The 18,565-nt window shown below is 46.5% G+C and overlaps 1 protein-coding gene across 2 annotated transcripts in view; it reads right to left on the bottom strand.

The window, feature by feature from the left end:
- Positions 1 to 5,288: 5,288 nt before the first annotated feature.
- ZDHHC7 (zinc finger DHHC-type palmitoyltransferase 7) overlaps positions 5,289 to 18,565 on the bottom strand; it is a 36,558-nt gene continuing 23,281 nt past the window's right edge. Inside the window, exons 4-9 of one of the 2 annotated variants that reach the window (XR_002787722.2) lie at positions 16,453 to 16,577; positions 14,414 to 14,510; positions 13,859 to 13,940; positions 12,487 to 12,617; positions 12,213 to 12,310; positions 8,651 to 8,761 (exon numbers count right to left, since the gene is read on the bottom strand). Coding sequence is in view for 1 of the 2 variants with exons in the window: in XM_003418079.4 (XP_003418127.1) it covers positions 8,585 to 8,761; positions 12,487 to 12,617; positions 13,859 to 13,940; positions 14,414 to 14,510; positions 16,453 to 16,577 (612 nt within the window). In the remaining variant the exon portion in view is untranslated. Of the gene's footprint in view, positions 8,762 to 12,212; positions 12,311 to 12,486; positions 12,618 to 13,858; positions 13,941 to 14,413; positions 14,511 to 16,452; positions 16,578 to 18,565 lie in introns of both variants that reach the window. The other variant, XM_003418079.4, reaches the window with a different exon arrangement.

Below are 18,565 nucleotides of genomic sequence, written 5' to 3'. Positions count from 1 at the left end.
AAAATGAACTCTATTACATGAATTTCACCTCAATAAATTATATATTTAAAAAAAAAAAAACCGAAAACTTCAAATGCTCCCGGGCAGGTGAACACAGGCCACCTGAGACGGAGCCGCCCACAGTGCCAGCGTGGCCAGGTGAAACCCTAAATTGGGATCTTCAGGTGAAAGCTCCTGATTTGCAGATGCCAGCAGCTGACTAAGGTTCTTTTGTAGTGCCATGCGGGCCACATCAGGGCCTCTGCCCAAGATGACACAGCCACCACCCTCTAACACATGTCCCCTCACCTCTCGGGCTGGGCTGGAGGACAGGACGAGGACAGATGGAAAAGTACCTTCAAGCAGAGAAAAAAGCCCCAGACAAGCACAAAGATGGTGGTGGTTTTGAGAGACATGGGCTGCAGCCCTTCAAAATTCCAGGGGACTCTTCGTCACAGGTAAAATGCTTTCTGGGGGGACTGTAAATGTTTGCTCTGGTGTGACTTTGTTATAAATGGACTCGGCTTTGTTTAGTTGGTTGAGTTTTTATTTGTTTAAAAAAAAAAAACATGCAGGACTATCTTAATTGAGGATACCGTCAGTCCAGAAAACCCAAGAAAAGGGTAAACAAGATGGATGAGGAATGTGTACGCTGGGTCTAGCCTAAGGCCTCGGCTGCAGAGCCCTCCCAGATCATCCTATAACAATCACTACCATTTCTCAAGTGCCTGCTATGTGCTCAGCATCCTGGTCAGCTCTTTATGATTTGCTATTTCTAATTCTCCCAACAGCTCCATAAGATAGGAACTGTAATGATGTCCATTTTACAGACGGGGGACTGAGGCACAGGGAGGAGCAGGCACTGGCCGTGGTCACATGGCTAAAGAGCTGTAGTCACGCCTGGCTCTTTCAACCGGATTTCCTTTTCAGACCTGCTTCACAGAGGAACCTCGTGGAAGGGCCTGGTCTCTCGGCTTTCAGGGGCAGTGGATGTTAACCAAGGAGCCCTGGTAGTACAGTGGTTAAGCGCTTGGTTGCTACCTGAAAGGGTGGTGGTTCAAACCCACCAGCCGTGGAGAAAAGACCTGGCAATCTGCTTCTGTAAAGATTTCAGCCTAGGAAACCCTATGGGGCCATTCTACTCTGTCATATAGGGTCACTATGAGTCATAGTTGATGCCATAGCAATGGGTTTTTGGTTTTTGCCCTCTACCCCCATCCGAGATCATCTGGCCAAATCCAGAGACATTTTTAGTTGTCATAACTTGGAGAGGTGCACCGGCATCTCGTGGGTGGGGGCCAGGGATGCTGTTCAACATCTCATAACACCCAGAGCAGCCTCCACCTCAGTGAATGACCCAGCTCCAAATGTCAGCAGTGCTGAGCTTAAGAAACCTGTGTTAACCATTTTGGGTGGAACTCTTTCTGTGACACACTGGGGTGTTTGCCAACAGCTCTTCTGCCCCAAGGCCCTTGGCTTAAAATGCCAATTCCCAGGCCTGACCCCGCTGCTGAACCCCATTTTCTGGGGGCTGTGCCCAGGATTCTGATGCAGGGGGTTCTGGAGACTTCACAGGGTTGGGCCACCGCTGACTTTCAAGGCCACCTAGCAGCAGCTGTCCTTCATGCTGTGGATGGCTGGGTCTCACCCTGGCAGAGAAGGGCCAGCACAGACCCTCCTGGCCACTCATACCAGGGTGGATTTTCACGGCAGATGCTACCCCGCCTCCAAACATGCTCCTCATCCACCTAAGAACTCCCAATGACCCATCCAAGAGGAAATGTCTCTGAAGTTTCTCATTTTCAAGAGGCCTGCTTCATGTCTGCTCTGCTGTGCTTTGGGAGCAATGGCCTGGGAAACGCATGAGAGTCCTAAGTCCCGTTCATGAAACCGTGCTTTGATGAGTCTCCAACCTCTCCCAGCCCGGTGGCCCTCAGCACGTGTTAACCCTCAGTGCCTTCTCTAAAACTCTGATGAACTCTTCTAGCCCTAGCACTGTGTGGTTTAACCAGGTCTAATCCCACACTGCCTTTAAAGAAATGAAAAATCACACCCACAATGGGTGTGCAGCAACCCCCCATCCCCAGCCCTTGCTTGCCTCAGGGCCTTTGCACATGCTGTTGCCTTGCCTCCACCACTCATCCCTCTTTACCCCTCCTGGGGCCCCTCTGATGTCCCTCTCTCCTTGCCACTGTTCACAGCACTGACCACAATATGTAATTCTATATTCAGTGTCTTGTATTTGTGTCTATGGACTGTCTTCACCTTTGACGGGAGAGGTCTCACCAGCACATAGTAGGTGTTCAATAAATATCTGTGGGATGACTGGATGCATGAGCCCACTGTAAACCTGGTTTTGTGACCTGGGCAGTGTGGACATTTGCTGTCTCGTGGCGCCCTCTGGTGGACATTTCACAGATGCCAAGCTGAGAGGCCAACCCTTCTCTCCCTGTGGTACCAGCCCCCAGCCCTATGTGCACCTCACCATGTCCACCAAGGCGGCCACCATCAGTGACATGTGCAAGTCTATGAAACAGCAGTTCTTGATTCTTGTGGAAGGGACCAAGCACATCCCAGGTCCTAAAGCTGCCTTGCAGAATCAGGTGAGCCAGAGGTCAGCCCCTACCATAAACCTTTGCCATTATAATTGCAGTTAAAATAATAATTATTAGATAACTGTTGTTAAATATAATTACTTAAGATTATTGTCTAATAATTGTTTATTGTAGTTGCCATTATAATTCACTATTTTCATAATTATTATTAAATAGCTTATGTTAATCATGTTAAACGTAATACAGTCGCCGGGTGGTAGCTATGTGCTCCTGAGCACCTTCTCTGCACATCAGTTTCCCCATCTGTAAAATGGAGATAATGATGCAGGTTAAGCAAGCTTAATAAGAAGCTCCAGGGGAGGCTGATGCTGCTTCAGGGACCCTTCCCCGACCCCACTTCCCCACCCCAAGAACCCTGACCAGTGATGTGCCACCTCCTTCAGCCCCCATCAGCAAGGTTGAGACTCACCACCCACTCCTGTCCTGCTGGCCAATCCAGCACCTGCACCCAGACTCGGATAATCAGAGTTACACAGCCCTGCTTTTCCAGGCCCATCAGCACATCCTTAGAAGTTTCCAGATTGCTATACGAAGGGGTAGTGTGATTCAGTAGTTAAGAACATGGGCTGCAAGTTGAACAGACATGTTTTGGGGTCCTGGTTCCGGCCAATACATAGTGGGGTTACTAATACCCACCTCACAAGGTTGCTGGGAAGGTTCAGTACCAGCACACAGAAGGCCCTCAACAGATGGTAGTGATGATGATGGCAGGCACTCACAGGGCTCCTTCCAAGCCTCTGTTGTCCCCCTGGGTTTGTTCCTGTAATTCTGGCTGGAAGGCAGCATCCTCAGGTCACCCCAGCCAGGCCTGCTTCTCCCCATTAGGAGCTCTTGGGAGGACCCAGCCCCACAGGCCTGTGTTTCTGGCTATGTGCACACTTGGCCATCTTCCCTCCTCGGCTGTATGAGGTCCCCTTCTCCATATACCTGTGAGGGGGCCCTGACAGTGCAAACATTAGACACATTTGTGGAATGACTAAAATGAAGTGGTACGTACGAAAGATTGGATGGTAGAGATTTTTTTCATATTTTTTACTTTTCTGTGAGCTAGAAAAATGATTGCACAGATGCTTAGGACAAAGTAACTGGATGTTATGGGTTAAATTGTCTCCCCCTCAAAATATGTGCTGTAAATCCTAACCTCTATGCCTGTGGTTGGAGCCCTGTGGCGCAGTGGCTAAGACCTCGGCTGCTAACCAAAAGGTTGTCAAGTGTAAATCCACCAGCTGCTCCTTGGAAACCCTATGGGGCAGTTCTACTCTGTCCTATGGAGTTTCCATGAGTCGCAATCAACTCTATGGCAACGGGTTTTGGTTATATGCCTGTGATTATAATCTCACTTGGAATGGGTTGTCTTTGTTATGTTAATGAGGCAGGATTAGCGGTAGGGGGTTCTTGAGTCAATCTCTTCTGAGATAGATTAAACAGGCAAACAGAAGCAGAGATGGGGGAAGACAGATGCCAAGCCACATGAAGACTGCCCAGGAGCAGAAGCTCGGAAGAGACAAGAACTTTCCTCCAGAGCTAACAAAAAGGGAAAGCCTTCCCCTAGAGCTGGAGCTCTGAATTCGGACTTCCAGTCTCCTAAAACTGTGAGAAAATAAATCTATTTGTTAAAGCCATCAACTCCTGGTATTTCTGTTATAGCAGCAGCTCTAGATTACTAAGAATTTGGTACCGGGAATGGGGTGCTGCTCCAACAGATACCTAAAAATGTGTAAGTGGTTTTAGAAGTGGGTAATGGGTAGAAGCTGAAAGAGTTTTAAGGTACTTAATACCAAAAGCCTAGCTTGCTTTGAAGACTGTTGGTAGAATTATGGACATCAAAGGCAATTCTGGATGAGGGCTCAGAAGGAAGCGAGGAGAGCTATAGAGTCTCTATTGTCTCAGGGAATACATATGGCGCCAGCAACAGAATGTTGCTAGAAATGTTTCTGGTGAGATTTTCAGAAGAAAGATACGGCAGTCTGCTCCCGTAAAGATTACAGCCTTTGAGACCCTGTGGGGCGGTCCTACTCTGTCCTACAGGGTCACTATGAGTCAGAATCGACTGGACGGCAATGGGTTTGTTTTGGGGGGTTTGGGGATGCTTTAAAATGATGAGCATGTGATGGGACAAGGCAGGAAGGGTGTTGCTTTTTATGTAGTGGCAAAGAACTTGTTTACATTACGTTCAAATGTTTGTTGGACTGCAGAACTTGTAAGTGATGAACTTGAATATTTGGCTGAGACGATTTCTAAGCAAGATCTTAAAAGGGGTCACATGGTTTCTCCTTGCTGCTTATGGTAAAGCGCAAGAGGAAAGAGATGGACTTAAAAATGAAAACAAAACTCAAAGATTTGGAAGATTCTATTGTACAAACTAAGGACACGTTTCCTAGAATTAACACCAAGGATATGGCTACATGACCTTTTGTTAAAGAGACTAAGCCTGTGACTGATGGAGCTAACCAACTACCACAGCAGAAACCCATCAGCTTAGACTGAAGGGGACAGAGAAAAAATGAAAGACAAGAATGCTGTCTGCCTCTTGGAATTGTACAGGCAGGAAACAAGCCAAAGAAGCTACATCTGTTGTTCTCCAAGAAAAGAAAAGGACCATCCCTGGAACAGCTTGGAGATCAGCAGATCTGTTGGAAAGACCACAGGAAGCAGGGCCTTCTCGATTTCAAAGGGTGGGGCCATAGCCTTCTAGGTTTCAGAGTCGGATCTTCTCCAATTCAATTCTGGTGTGGGGCTGCCATGCCCAAGGGGCAAAACAACGGGGCCTGCCAGGGCCAAGGGGGTGGGGTTGCCACTCAGCTGGACTAGGAGCATGGGGCCACCCAAAGCCGGGGAAGCGGAGTTACTGTCCCAGTGGGCCTAGAAGGTGGAGCTGAAGCCCAGGGCTGAGGGGCTTCCATCCAGAATCTAGGGGACATGGCCAACACTCAGAGTCTGGAGGGCAGAAGCATTGCCCAGGTGGTCTTAGAGAACAGAGGGTTATTTTCAAGTCTTGAGAGCTAAAGTAAATTGTTCTGTTGGTTTTTGGACTTGCTGGATCCCCATTATCCCTGCTTTCCCTCCAATTTCTCCCATTTGTAGTGGAAATGTCTACCTTGTGCCTGTTCCACCACTGTACTTTAGAAACAGGTAACTTGTAGTCTAGATTTCACACGTTCACACATGAAGAGGATTTTGCCCCAGGATGGAAGACACCTAACGTCTCACCCATATTTGATTTAGATGATTCAGCAGATGAGATTTTAGACGTGGAGCTGATTTAAGATTTTTGGGGTGATGTGATGGGGTGAATATGTTTTGCATGTGGGAAGGACATGAATTTCTGGCACAGAAGGATGGAATGTTACAAATTGTGTCCCCCAAAAATATGTGTTGTAAATCCTACATCTATGCCTGTGGTTATAATCCCATTTAGGAATGGGTTGTCTTTGTTATGTTAATGAAGCAGGGTTACTGTAGGGTGTGTTTTGAGTAATCTCCTTTGAGATGTAAGAGATTGAAACAAGTGTGAGAGCAGAGATGGGGGAAGAGAGATGCCCAGCAGCATGGAGACTGTCCAGGAGCAGAAGCTCAGAGAAGAACCTTTCTCCAGAGCTGGCAGAGAGAGAAAGCCTTCCCCTAGAGCCCGTGCTCTAATTTTGGACTTCTAGCTTCCTAAACTGTGAGAGAATAAATTTCTGTTTGTTAAAGTCACCCACATGTGGTATTTCTGTTACAGCAGCACTAGATAACTAAGACCCTGGATGCAAGTCCATTTACAATCAAACAGCCAGAGAACAGTAGGATGTGGGTGTGGCGAGTCAGGGAGAGTAACACCTGACTGACCAGGGTTTGGAGGGGATGTTGCAGTCCATCACCGGCACTAAAGCACTCAGAGGTCGGGAAACAGCACTGGCCTGACTAGGACTACCGGGGGGCTGAGGACAGTACCGAGGACAGGAAAGACAGGCCAGCCACCGAAGACGCACTGACATCCATGAAGAACTTCTGCCACTTCATCAAGTCTCTGAGAACTGTCAATTGGTTACTTTATTTCATATAAAAGTTACATTGAAAGAAGAGGCTGAAAAGGCAAGTATACTGGACTTGCACAACTTTGCCAAGACTTACAGGATTCAACCACTTCAATAATTTGTTTATTGATAAACAACATACACTTATTAAAAGCCTCACATTGAAGCCCAATACACATGTCCAACCCAGACAACAGGTGTGCAAATGGATATGCAAGACAATCTCCTGGTCACCCACAACAGGTGCTCTTGTTCCTCTGGCTGTGACGTCCGTTCCCAATAGCTCGCACATTTCCCCAGTGATTTGTTCCATTTCAAAATCATCACACAGTTTTGTTCTTAGCTACCAATGGTAAATCAAGTAGGTCCTTTTGTGATTTTGCATCAACAGTGGTATAAGCCCTGATTAGGATCGGGTACAGATTAATTAAAAAAAAATAATAATAAAACAGTCCACAGGTAAACAGAACAGGAGGGAAACACCAGCTTTTCTTAGCATGGGAGGCGAACTTGAAGGAAGACCTCTGGAATCTGCTATCAACCGCACAAATCAGGCAGGGTTAAGGCAAGTTCCCCGAGAGGAGAGCGTTTGCTTTTTGGAGTAATTTTAAGTTCTGCATCAAGGTCCCTATTTTATCACTTGTGTGGTGGGTAGAAAAGCAAACATAAATGACATTCAAGATCAAACAGGCTGTTGTCACTCTGATTATTCTTCACCTGGCTCAGTGCTTTCACTCTGGTCTTCTACTGTCACCTGCAACCAAGGCACAAAGTTGCCCCTGCCAGAGGGCGGGTGGCCTTGCGGTCCCCTCCCCTTCTCAGAGGTGTCACCAGGCAAACACCTTGTTTCTTGTGGTGTTTCACCGTTGGCATGCCTCCCCTCTCCTGCACAGCAATGACGGCATCACAGCATGGAGCTGCACAAAGTTCGAGGCCACCACAAGACTTTGCTCTTCACTTACGAGGGTGCCATTATTATACTGCTCATCTGGAGACAAAAAAATCCATTCTAAGGCCCTCACGTACTTAAGATTTGAAAATAAAACGAAAACAGGAGGGAAATACAGGACCACATGGGAATGACTGTTCTTTGGATAGAGATATTCTCCAATCTGCAATACATTCAGAGTGAGCCCACCAGAGGAGGGCACTGCAGCAGCTCATTCACAGTGAGCCTGCCAGAGGAGGGCACCGTAGCAGCTCACCCCTCTTCCCTGAAACGTCGGTTTCTAAAAAATAGCTTGTTTGCCATTCGCAGCCACTCAATGTTATATCGTCTCAACAACACCGCTGGTTTCAAAACACAAGGGCACGCACACGCACATACACGCACGCACATGGGATATGCTGAAAGGGTTGAAGAATGCCACTTCTGGAGGCAGCAGGCATGGACCTGGAGCCCACCAGGGCTGCTCCGGGCACACAGATCTTTTGCAACTTCAGTGCAAAGTAAACATCAGAGCGAATCAAGACCACGATGTGTTTCCACGTAAATGCCCCTCTCTGATCACGGGGAGCACTCGTGAATCCCGGGTAAACAGGGACTCCCTGGAGCGGCCAGTCTGGGGATTCGTGTTTTCTGGGTTGGTTTTTTTCTTCTTCGTGACTGAAAAATGCAGCTCATTCACAGGATTGTAACAACCGATATAACATCCCGAACGGCTTCTTATAAAACGCAAAGTATTCTTAACAAAAATCCTAACTGTGCAAGAAGATACTGACATTTGGCTTCTTGGTGTGGCCACGCCCCGTGCACCAGTCGTATGGGTGAACGCTGGTCAGAGCATCGTCCAGTTATTGGTTTGGAAAATCTGCCACCTGTGACTATAAATATATAAAATTCTGCTTGCTGCAAGCAATTGGTTTGTGTAGGTTCAGTTTCCCCTACTGGTCACAGATGAGCTGCTGATACCCTTTCAGACTCCGAATAAATAATTTAAAGTATGTGAGCAAGTTCCAGCATGATAAGCAGCCTTAAACAGAGAACTCCGGGCCTCCTTTCCTGGTTCTCATCTGCAGCCGCCTGAATCGAAATCCTACAAACGGATTTATCCAGAGGAGTGAGGGGGGACCCCCAAAGACAGACTTCATCCCTTCCCAGCGAAGCCTCCGCTCCCACGTGGGCTTTTCGCTTTTCAGTCTCTCGATCTCCTGGAGCCAAAAGAAAAGCAAGAGGTTGACAGCACCACCCGACAGACAAAGGCTTGGCTGAGTGTTTCAAATGGGGCAACACCTCAAACTGCAGAAAGCTGTTTCTTTAATTTTTATTCTGCTTTAAGTGAAAGTTTACAAATCAAGTCAGTCTCTCATACAAAAATTTATACACACCTTGCTATATACTCCTAATTGCTCTACCCCTAATGAGACAGCACACTCCTTCCCTCTACTTTCTCTTTTCATGTCCATTCTGCCAGCTTCTAAACCCCTCTACCCTCTCATCTCCCCTCCAGATAGGAGATGCCAACTTAGTCTCAAGTGTCTACTTGATCCAAGAAGCTCATTCTTCACCAGCATCTTTTTCTATCCCATTGTCCAGTCCAATCCCTGTCTGAAGAGTTGGCTTTGGGAATGGTTCCTGTCTTGGGCTAACAGAAGGTCTGAGGGCCAGGACCACTGGGGTCCTTCTAGTCTCAGTCAGACCATTAAGTCTGGTCTTTTATGAGAATTTGGGGTCTGCATCCCACTGCTCTCCTGCTCCCTCAGGGGTTCTCTGTTGTGTTCCTTGCCAGGGCAGTCATCGGTTGTAGCTGGGCACCATCTAATTCTTCTGGTCTCAGGCTGATGTAGTCTCTGGTTTATGTGGCCCTAAGCTATTTCATTTTAAGACGAGGAATTCAAGCAAAGTGTGGGCTCTGAGTAGGCAGCAGAGCAGGTGCCCTTCCCTGGATCCGGCAATTGGCATAAGCTTTGGCAGCTACCACACCTGGGCCAGGCGCAGGGCAAGGTTCAACGAACGCTGACTGCTCTTATTACTCCTGCCCTTTCTGACTCTGTATATCTCTTGATGGAATGTTCGTTCTTTCCCAATTAGAAAAGGCATGCTCCTGAAAAGACACAGTTGATAAGGTGGATATCTGAGTGGGTCCGTCTTAGGTGGGGCAGACAAGGCAGGTAAGATGTGCAATGTCTAGAGCAGCATGGGCTCCGTGCCTGCCCATCACTGCGGCAACTCGCTCAGCACCCTCCACTGGGCACAAAGACAGACCAAAACCTCCCGTGCAGGCCAGGACGCCCAGAACAGAGGAAAAACTTTGTGGGCAAGCAGCTCACTGTCACAGCTAATTAAGACCCCGGGCCTCACTTGGGCCGCCTTGTGTCTCCTGTCAGCTTCCATCAGTAATGCTTCATACCAGTGCGGCAGCATCCACATGCCGGTCAGCCCTGTTTCCTACGTAATATCCTGAGTCACGGGCATGAGAGGCTTTCTATAAAAACTTTCCCCATGAGAGTATTCCCCTGGGTGGGCTCTTAACCAACACTGGGGTTCATCCAGCTGTATTCTTTCGAACACAACTCTTAGTCCCATGGGCTTCAATAAACATGACATTGTCACAGAACACCGGGGATAACAATATGCAACCCAGCATATCCCAAGAACCACCTCGCACCTGACAGCCAACTAGTTTGAACAGGGGTTTGCGTTTTTCTACAGAGGCTCACTGTCTTCCTCAGACATGCCACCCACGCAAGCTAGAAAAAATGCATTATACAGATAACCAAGTCTGTACCTCAGTTTACAATTTTCTGAATGATTTCTGCTTAAATTTAGAAGATACATTCATGCACAGAGAAAAAGGAATCCCACATTATAACAAAGATGTTCCCTCACACCCCAAACAGAATGAATAAGGCCTCACATCACCTTGGGGTCCTGACAAGGTATTACTAAGATCCCACTGTTGAGCTCTGGAGCATGGGATCCTGAGAAGGCTGTGTGGATGGGCACCTGTGTCCCATGGGATGGTATACAGCTTGAGCTTTGGAGCATCGGGTCCTGAGAAGACACGTGCCTGTGCCACATGGAGGTGGTGCACAGCCTGAGTGTGCCCAGTGTCAATGCTGCTCCCATGTATGGACTTCAAGGAGGAGACAGCCCTGCAGAGAAGGCTGCAGACTCAAAGACTCTAAAAGGTACTGATGCCTGGGTCCTCCCTCCCCAAGGTTCAGATTCAGTTGGCTTAGGGTGGGACCCAAAGTGATCTGACTGCGCTGCTACCTTGAGAAACACTGCCCCACAGGGACATGGCCCGTACACCACCTTCCAAGGTAATGATGGGAACCCCAAACCAACCACAGAGGCCAGCACGCTGAGGGCACCCAGCCAGATAGCTGGGAGCCAATTCAGACCAATTAGCTGCAAACTGTGGGCCCTTGGACAAGTGACTTAACCCATCTGTGTCTCAGTTTCCTCATTCATACAGTGGGGCAATAGGAGCACCAAATGCAAAGAGAGTGAACATGCGTACAGTGCAGTGAGGCCAGGCCCACAAAGCTAACTGAGGTAAGCGCTGGTAACCACGGTGATCTGCTGGTTTAATCCATAGCCCACTCCTCCTAGAGACTCTGACGAGTACAACTCTGCATGATCACCTACAGCGAATGGGACCTTGCAGCCGCATAGGTAACCACATGCCAGGTGCTAGAAAGTTCTTTCTGCACATGCCAGCACCAAATCTCTTGATGTTGAGTTACACATGCAACTCTCAGCTAAGAAATGCCTTCTAATTTGATAGAACTGAAGGTGGTGCTTCCACTGAGAATACTTCTGAACCACCTACTCTGTACTTCGATTGCACTCCCAAACTAGGGGTGGCCCGATACAAGAGAGCAAGACAGATGGACCATGCCACTCAAGACCCTTCTGCTGAACATGCTCCCTGGCGGAAAGAGAGGAGTTCGGGCACATGTTCCCCTGTCCTTAGTGAAGGCAGGAAAAAGAAGCTGGAGCACTTCATCAACCCCACTACTACAGACCCTCGGAGTTTCTTTGATAATTGTCTGAGATATGCATCTTGTTCCAAACTTGGAGATGGAAGCAGTGTTATTTATCAACCCTCCTCTAAAACCCAAATAAACAGCATAGAGAAAGTGGAAATATGTGACTGGAGAACACCAGTACCAAGGGCAATATGCCAAGTTAGCAGATCTATGTTCAACCCAAAGTCCTCTACATTTACACTCTAAGTAGCTGGTTGGACTCCTGCTCTCAGCACCTACAGACTGGCCTGTGTTTTACTCATCACATGTCAGGATCACACACAGAAGAGCGTAAGGGTCACTGAGAACTGGAAGAGAAAGCAAGTTCCTGCTTCGTCCCTGACCCAGACCCCACACGGCCTCTGTGAGCACAGCTGGGCCGCAGCTGTTGGCCAGACCAACAGCAGAGAAGGCAGGGTGGGGTAGAGGACAGAAAGGCCTGCGTGGGACACAAGCTGGGGCCACAACTCAGACAGCCACGAGGGTAACAGGAGGGAGCTGGTTTTCCACACTAGGGCACGGACACTTTTATCCATTCATTACCCCGTACAAATATTTACCGAGTGCCTACTCGAGGCCTGCATGTCCAGGGCCAAGAAGGCACTTGATCCCTGACCTCACTCACCTACTACAGGGGGCTGGGTCTCCCGGAAACTGGGAATTTGCTGGCTCTATTGTCTGGCTCCGTTGACTTTCAAATCAAACTGATACTTAGAATACACTCTGTGCATAATAAAATAATGAACACAGTGAGCTGGTCTATGCTTATCGAGGCCGTTCAATTAATATCCCAATTAATCTCCTGAGTTCAGACACATGCATCTGTCATGGGCATTAGTACTTCCCATTCACTCAGGCTTGGACCAAATACTAGGCAGACAGCAGAAAAGGAAGCATACCGTTTCATCGTTGCATATTGAGTGGATTTGGGTGCCGAACATAACTGCAGTGAAAGTGAAAAACAGAAGACCCTCAAGGCACAGGAAGATCAACAGGATTACAGTTATTGGTGGTGAAAAATCACTGCATTCTGTGAACAAGAGAAAGTGCGTTATGGCTGGACATAAGAGTATAACGAACATCCCAAACCGCAGAGTGCTGGGATATGTGACCCGGGCAAGAAATCACCCCAGGCCCAGGCCACCCTCCACCTAGCTCAGGTGGAAGAATGTGCTTGTTTTATAAGGAGACACCTGCGTTGCTCACCAAGGAGCAGAGGAGGCCGGTCCTTCCAGAAAATAAATTCACACCAGTTTCCTCACTAACTGCGATTTCTATCAACACTGCATATGTACGTTAAGTTGCTTACTATATCCAATTAAAACCAGGAAATAGCCATGCTTACCTACACCTGTGTGTGACCTCTGCAGGAGGGATACACATAGGAGACTACCCCTGCCTGCCCCCAGGGTGTGAGGCTCTGCACTGACTGTCTGCACATCTATGGCTGGACAATCAACGTAGCAGTGACTCCACTTGCTCACTCTTATTAAGTAATGCAAAAGATCACCCTGAGCTATGGTTAGCTAGTTAACCAGAAATCAATGACAAGCTTGGCGAGAATACTACTAATTTCCCACTAGTCTCAAAATCTGGAAGATGCAAATAAAAATACTTAGTTGAAATTATAAGGCGCCTTGGTGGCATAGCAGTTAAGCACTCGGTTACTAACCAAAAGGTAGGCTGTTCGAACCCATCAGCCACTCCATAGGAGAAAAATGTGGCAATCTGCTTCCATATCCAAAAAAAACCTAAACCCACTGCCATCCATATAGAGTCCAAAAAACAACCAAACCCCATTGCTGTCAAGTCAATGCCAACTCAGAGTGACCCTATAGGACAGAGTAGAATTGCCCTGTAGGGTTTCCAAGGAGCAGCTGGTGGATTCAAACTGCTGACCTTTTGGTTAGCAGCCTGAGCTCTTAACTACTGCGCCACCAGACTCCGTCAAGATTACGGCCTTGGAAACCCTATGAGGCAGTTCTACTCTGACCTACAGGGTCACTATGAGTTGGAATCGACTTGATGGCAGTTGGTAGTAGAAATTAATATAATTGGTTAAGGGAGAAGTTACATGGCTTCATTATACTAGCAAAATGGCTAGGCATATTATGGTTTACCCATAGTCTTTTCTAAAATAATCCAACAAATTCCTGAAGTGGTGCAAGGATCTCCTTCAAAACTAGAAAATTTACTTCTTCCTTTAAAGCCTTTTCCCTCTTCATGCAAGAGCACACACTTCTAGCAACGACACAGAAAACATCCACTTACCTGTCCACTGCCCTCGGACACAGGAAAAAAACTGAAATCCACAGAGAATCAGAGCATGGACTGAAGACAGAGCTATGTACATCTAGAACAAGGGGAAATCGGTTGTTACTTGTAAGCAACTGAATATTTCTAGAACGAAGACTGATCAGTATTATGTTTACTCCACTTCATTTGTCAATAAAATTAATGAGTGAAGGAATAAACTGCGGTAGTTACTGTTGCCTACAGGAGATCATATCGGACCAAGTAAAATAATTTTTTAGAAAAATACACAGTAGGGAAATACGTTATAGAACACTTAAGGAAGATCCTATTAACAATGGTGCCTTAAAGCACTGGAGAGAGAATTAAGCCACAGCACACACCTAAAACAATACAAACAGCATCTACGAGACCACTTTCTAGCAACACAGCCCAGCGTCACTGTCTGCATCCTGGGGAAAAGGCTGACGAGGAGACCGGTCTGATGTTAAGAGTAAGTGTCCCTAATCCATGCGAGAGTCTAGTTAGAGTTCCACATTTGATACAAGTCACTACAAATGCATTTTTACTCACAGTGAAGAGCACAAAAAACCTCTGATTCTTCTCTCCCACACAGTTGTTCACCCAGGGGCAGTGGTGGTCCATTTTCCGGATGCATCTCTTGCATATACTGAAAAGGAGAGGTCTGGTGTTAGTGTTCCCGGCTCTGAGGAAGCCAGAGGAAGACAGCCAAATAAAGCCTGAGGCCAGACAAGTTCGAGCACATATTCTAACCTATCAGTCATATTGGAACAATATCCACAACACAGACTGACTACACTGATTGAAAGGTGATGATTCTCAATTAATCCAAATGTCTTCTGCTTCCTAAGGAGAACATTTGGTGGAATAGTAGGTTAAGAGCCAAAAAGTTACACTGAACCATAGTTTGTAAATTGTCAGACTTTCCAGTTAGAACTGTATCGTGCATACATATCAGTTTTGTTCAACTTGCAGGCTATAAGTCTACACCAATAAAAAACAAGAACGGAACTTAAGCCTTCGGGAAAGAAAACTTCTCAGTATCTTCAAATGATTTCTACCACTCAAACCATATTCGTCTGCAGTCACTCAACTACATACCCATTGTTTTTACAGTTGTATTTTAAGCAGCTAACTTGCTATCAATTATTTTTTAGAAATAGCTTGCACCTTTAACTACAACAAGCTAAACACCTGCGACAGCAGATCTCCTAACTCCAGGCATACAGTCTATAACAGCATCACCTTCTGGTTCACTGGCACACCTGTCGATATTGTTCCCAGTTTCACCAGCTTGCAGGGTATAAGTCTACTCCAGCAAAAAACAAAATCTCCACTTTTACCTTAAAAAAAAAAAACCTTACATACCATAAACACCCACCATTTTCCATGTACAATTCAATGATTCTGAGTATATTTGCAGAGTTGTGCAGCCATCACCACGATCTAATTGTGGAACATTTCCATCACCCCAAAAAGGAGTTTCATGCCCATTGGCAGTCGCTCCCCACTCCCAGCCCCAACCCCAGGTGACCCTCATGTCCTTTCTATCTCATCTTTTTTTGACTTTCTTGCCCAACTCTGTGGAAATGAGCCTTTGAAAACTTTTCCTAGCCATCAACTAGAGGAAACTCCCTTTCTTCGTTTTCTCCATTAAATGACTTCCAGCTCAGCCTCATTTGCTCATCTCTGCAAGTGATGCCCACCATGAGAAAGGCTCTAAGCACAGCTCTGCTCCTTCACTGGAAGGACGGAAGAAAGAACTCTGTTCCAGGGACTTGTAACCACGAATGCAAGGAATGGGAGATACCAATCCAGACTGTCAGGCGTTACTATCTCAGAAATAGCCACAGCCCAGCTTCTCTAAAGCAAACAGAATATGTAAGAGTCAGGAGCAGGAAGAGCTAAAGGGAGGCATACAAAACTCAAGGACAACCAGCAGGAGAGCATAAGAAAAGGAGGGTACTCAGAGAACAAATATATAACCTGGACTTTGTTTATGTTCCCTTAAAAAAATAATCTATATGTAAAATCTGTATCTATATATAAAATAATAACTGATGTTTGGGAGCATGTCCCAAAGAACCTAGCATCTACATGGCAATGTCACACCGGGTCAGGGCAAAACTGAACGCACAAAAACCCCTCTAACTACCTGGCTGGAAGACCCAGATGCAGGGCAAATGGCCATGGGGAAGGCAAGGAGGCTAAACATTTCTACTGGACTCCTCGCAAGACATGCCCGATAAATGCTGAGGACATGGACGCCAGCCTGTGGCAGCCATGCCATCAAAACAAAGGAGGCTGCTCCATCACGTCCTCTGGCCATGGCCCACAGTGAGTCTCCTCTGGCTGAAAGGGACCCCAAGCTTGCACTGTTTGAGAACTGCTGGCAAGCTCTGAGGCCTTCAGCTGGCATTAGACTTTGGACTTAACTCTCTATGACGAAAAGGAGAGGGCACCTACAGTTGTGAACAGAGCCTAGGTTCATACCCCAGTGCAGTCATGCGGTGCTACCCAGGCCCCTCGTGCAGGCACAGCCTACGGATAGCAGAAGTGGTGCCGTGCAAGCCCACCAGAGCAGCGGGTACCTGCAATGGTGTGCACGCTCCGGCTTGATACAGCAGCACTTGGGGCACTTGTAAATGACCTCGCCCGGCTTCAGCTGCAGGCTCTCCATGTACTCCTTCGTAGCATTTCCTTTGGGTACTGCTCCCTATGGTTTAATAAGAATGCATTTTAGCTGGGGAGAAGGTTAAGAAAAAAAAAATCAGTAAGCGGAGGAGTTCATCTTAAGACATTTTACATATATACATATAAACCAAAATGCTGAAAGTGGAAATCATCAAACAATATCATTACTATCACAGGCAAGCAAAATTGTGCTGAAGATAATTCAAAACCAGTTACAGCAGTATATCTACAGGGAACTGCCTGAAATTCAAGCTGATTCAGAAGAGGACATGGAACGAGGGTGTATCACTGCTGATGTCAGATGGATCACGGCTGAAAGCAGAGAATACCAGAAAGATATTTACCTGTTTTACTGACTGTGCAAAGGCATTCAACTGTGTGGATAACAAATTATGGATAACATTGTGAAGAATGGGAATTTCCTAACACTTAATTGTGCTCATGTGGACGGAACCTATACACAGACTAAGAGGTAGTCGTTTGAACAGAACGAGGGGATACTGTGTGGTTTAAAATTAGGAAGGGTGTGCATCAGAGTTGTATCCTTTCACCATACTTATTTCATCTATATGCTGAGCAAATAATCAAAGAAGCTGGACGATAAAAAGAAGAATGTGGCATCAGAACCGGAGGAAGACTCACTAACAACCGGTGATAGAACATTGCTTGCTGAAAGCGAGGACGACTTGAAGTACTGATGAAGATCAAAGACTCAGCCTTCAGTATGGTTTACACCTCAACATAAACAAAAACCCTCACAACTAGACCAACGAGCAACATCATAATATATAGAGAAAATACTGAAGTTGTCAAGGATTTCATTTTACTTGGATCCACAATCAACACCCACAGAAACAACAGTCAAGAAGTCAAACAACATATTGCATTAGGCAAATCTGCTGCAAAAGACCTCCTTACAGTATTAATAAGCAAGAAGTTTGATGACATTATGCTGAGTGAAATAAGCCAATCACAAAAGGACAAATACTATATGCCCTCACTTATATACAAAGACAAGAAAAGGCAAATATACAGAGACCAAAATTTATTAGTAGTTACCAGGGACGAGAGGGAGGGGGAAAGAGAAGGTCATTGCTTACGGAATACTGAGTTTCAGTTTACAGTGATGGAAAACTCACATTAATTAAGGGTAGAGTTACACAGCCGATTGTTCTAAGTGCTGCCAGTAAGTTGTACACCTGTAGAAAGTTGAACTGGCAAGAGTTGTGTGCTAGATGTATTTACAACAACAACAAATGAACAGCCGCCCAAAGGACTAAAGGACCTCATGAACCACAGCCTCCACCAGCCTAAGCCCAGAACTAGATGATGCCTGGCTACCACCACCAACCATTCTAACAGGGATCACAATACAGGATCCCGGACAGAACGGGAGAAAAATGTAGAACACAATTCAAATTCACACAAAAAAGACCAGCCTTACTGGTCTGACAGAGACTGGAGGAACCCCTGAGACTATGGCCCCCGGACACTCTGCTAACTCAGAACTGAAACCACTCCCAAAGCCCACTTTTCAGATAAAGATTAAACAAGCCTATAAAACAATTAACGCACATGAGGAACGTGCTTCTTATTTCAATCAAATATACGAGACCAAATGGGCAACTCCTGTCCAAAAGCAAGATGGGGAGACCAGAAGGGACAGGAACTGGATGGACGGACACAGGGAACCCAGAATGGAAAGGAGAGCATACTGTCACATTGTGGGGATTGCAACCAATGTCACAAAATAGTATGTGTATAAAGTTTTGAATAAGAAAATAACAAGCTGTCAACTTTCACCTAAAGCACAAAAAAAGAATAGCTGCCGAGGGTGCTTATGTACAACCAAACCCCTCATGGGATTCGGCTCCTTGGTTTGGTGGTTTAAGGTCATGGTTTCCTGGGATCCTAGTTAGCTGGCCTAATATCATGCTTAATGCTTTGGTTCTACCTCCTAGTTCATTGCATAGTGCCTCGAGCCTTAAAAGCTTGCAAGTGACCATCCAA

This window comes from Loxodonta africana, chromosome 21 (genome assembly GCF_030014295.1).
Source record: "Loxodonta africana isolate mLoxAfr1 chromosome 21, mLoxAfr1.hap2, whole genome shotgun sequence".
Lineage (NCBI taxonomy): Eukaryota > Metazoa > Chordata > Mammalia > Proboscidea > Elephantidae > Loxodonta > Loxodonta africana.
This window is presented reverse-complemented; position numbering and strand designations above follow the sequence as displayed.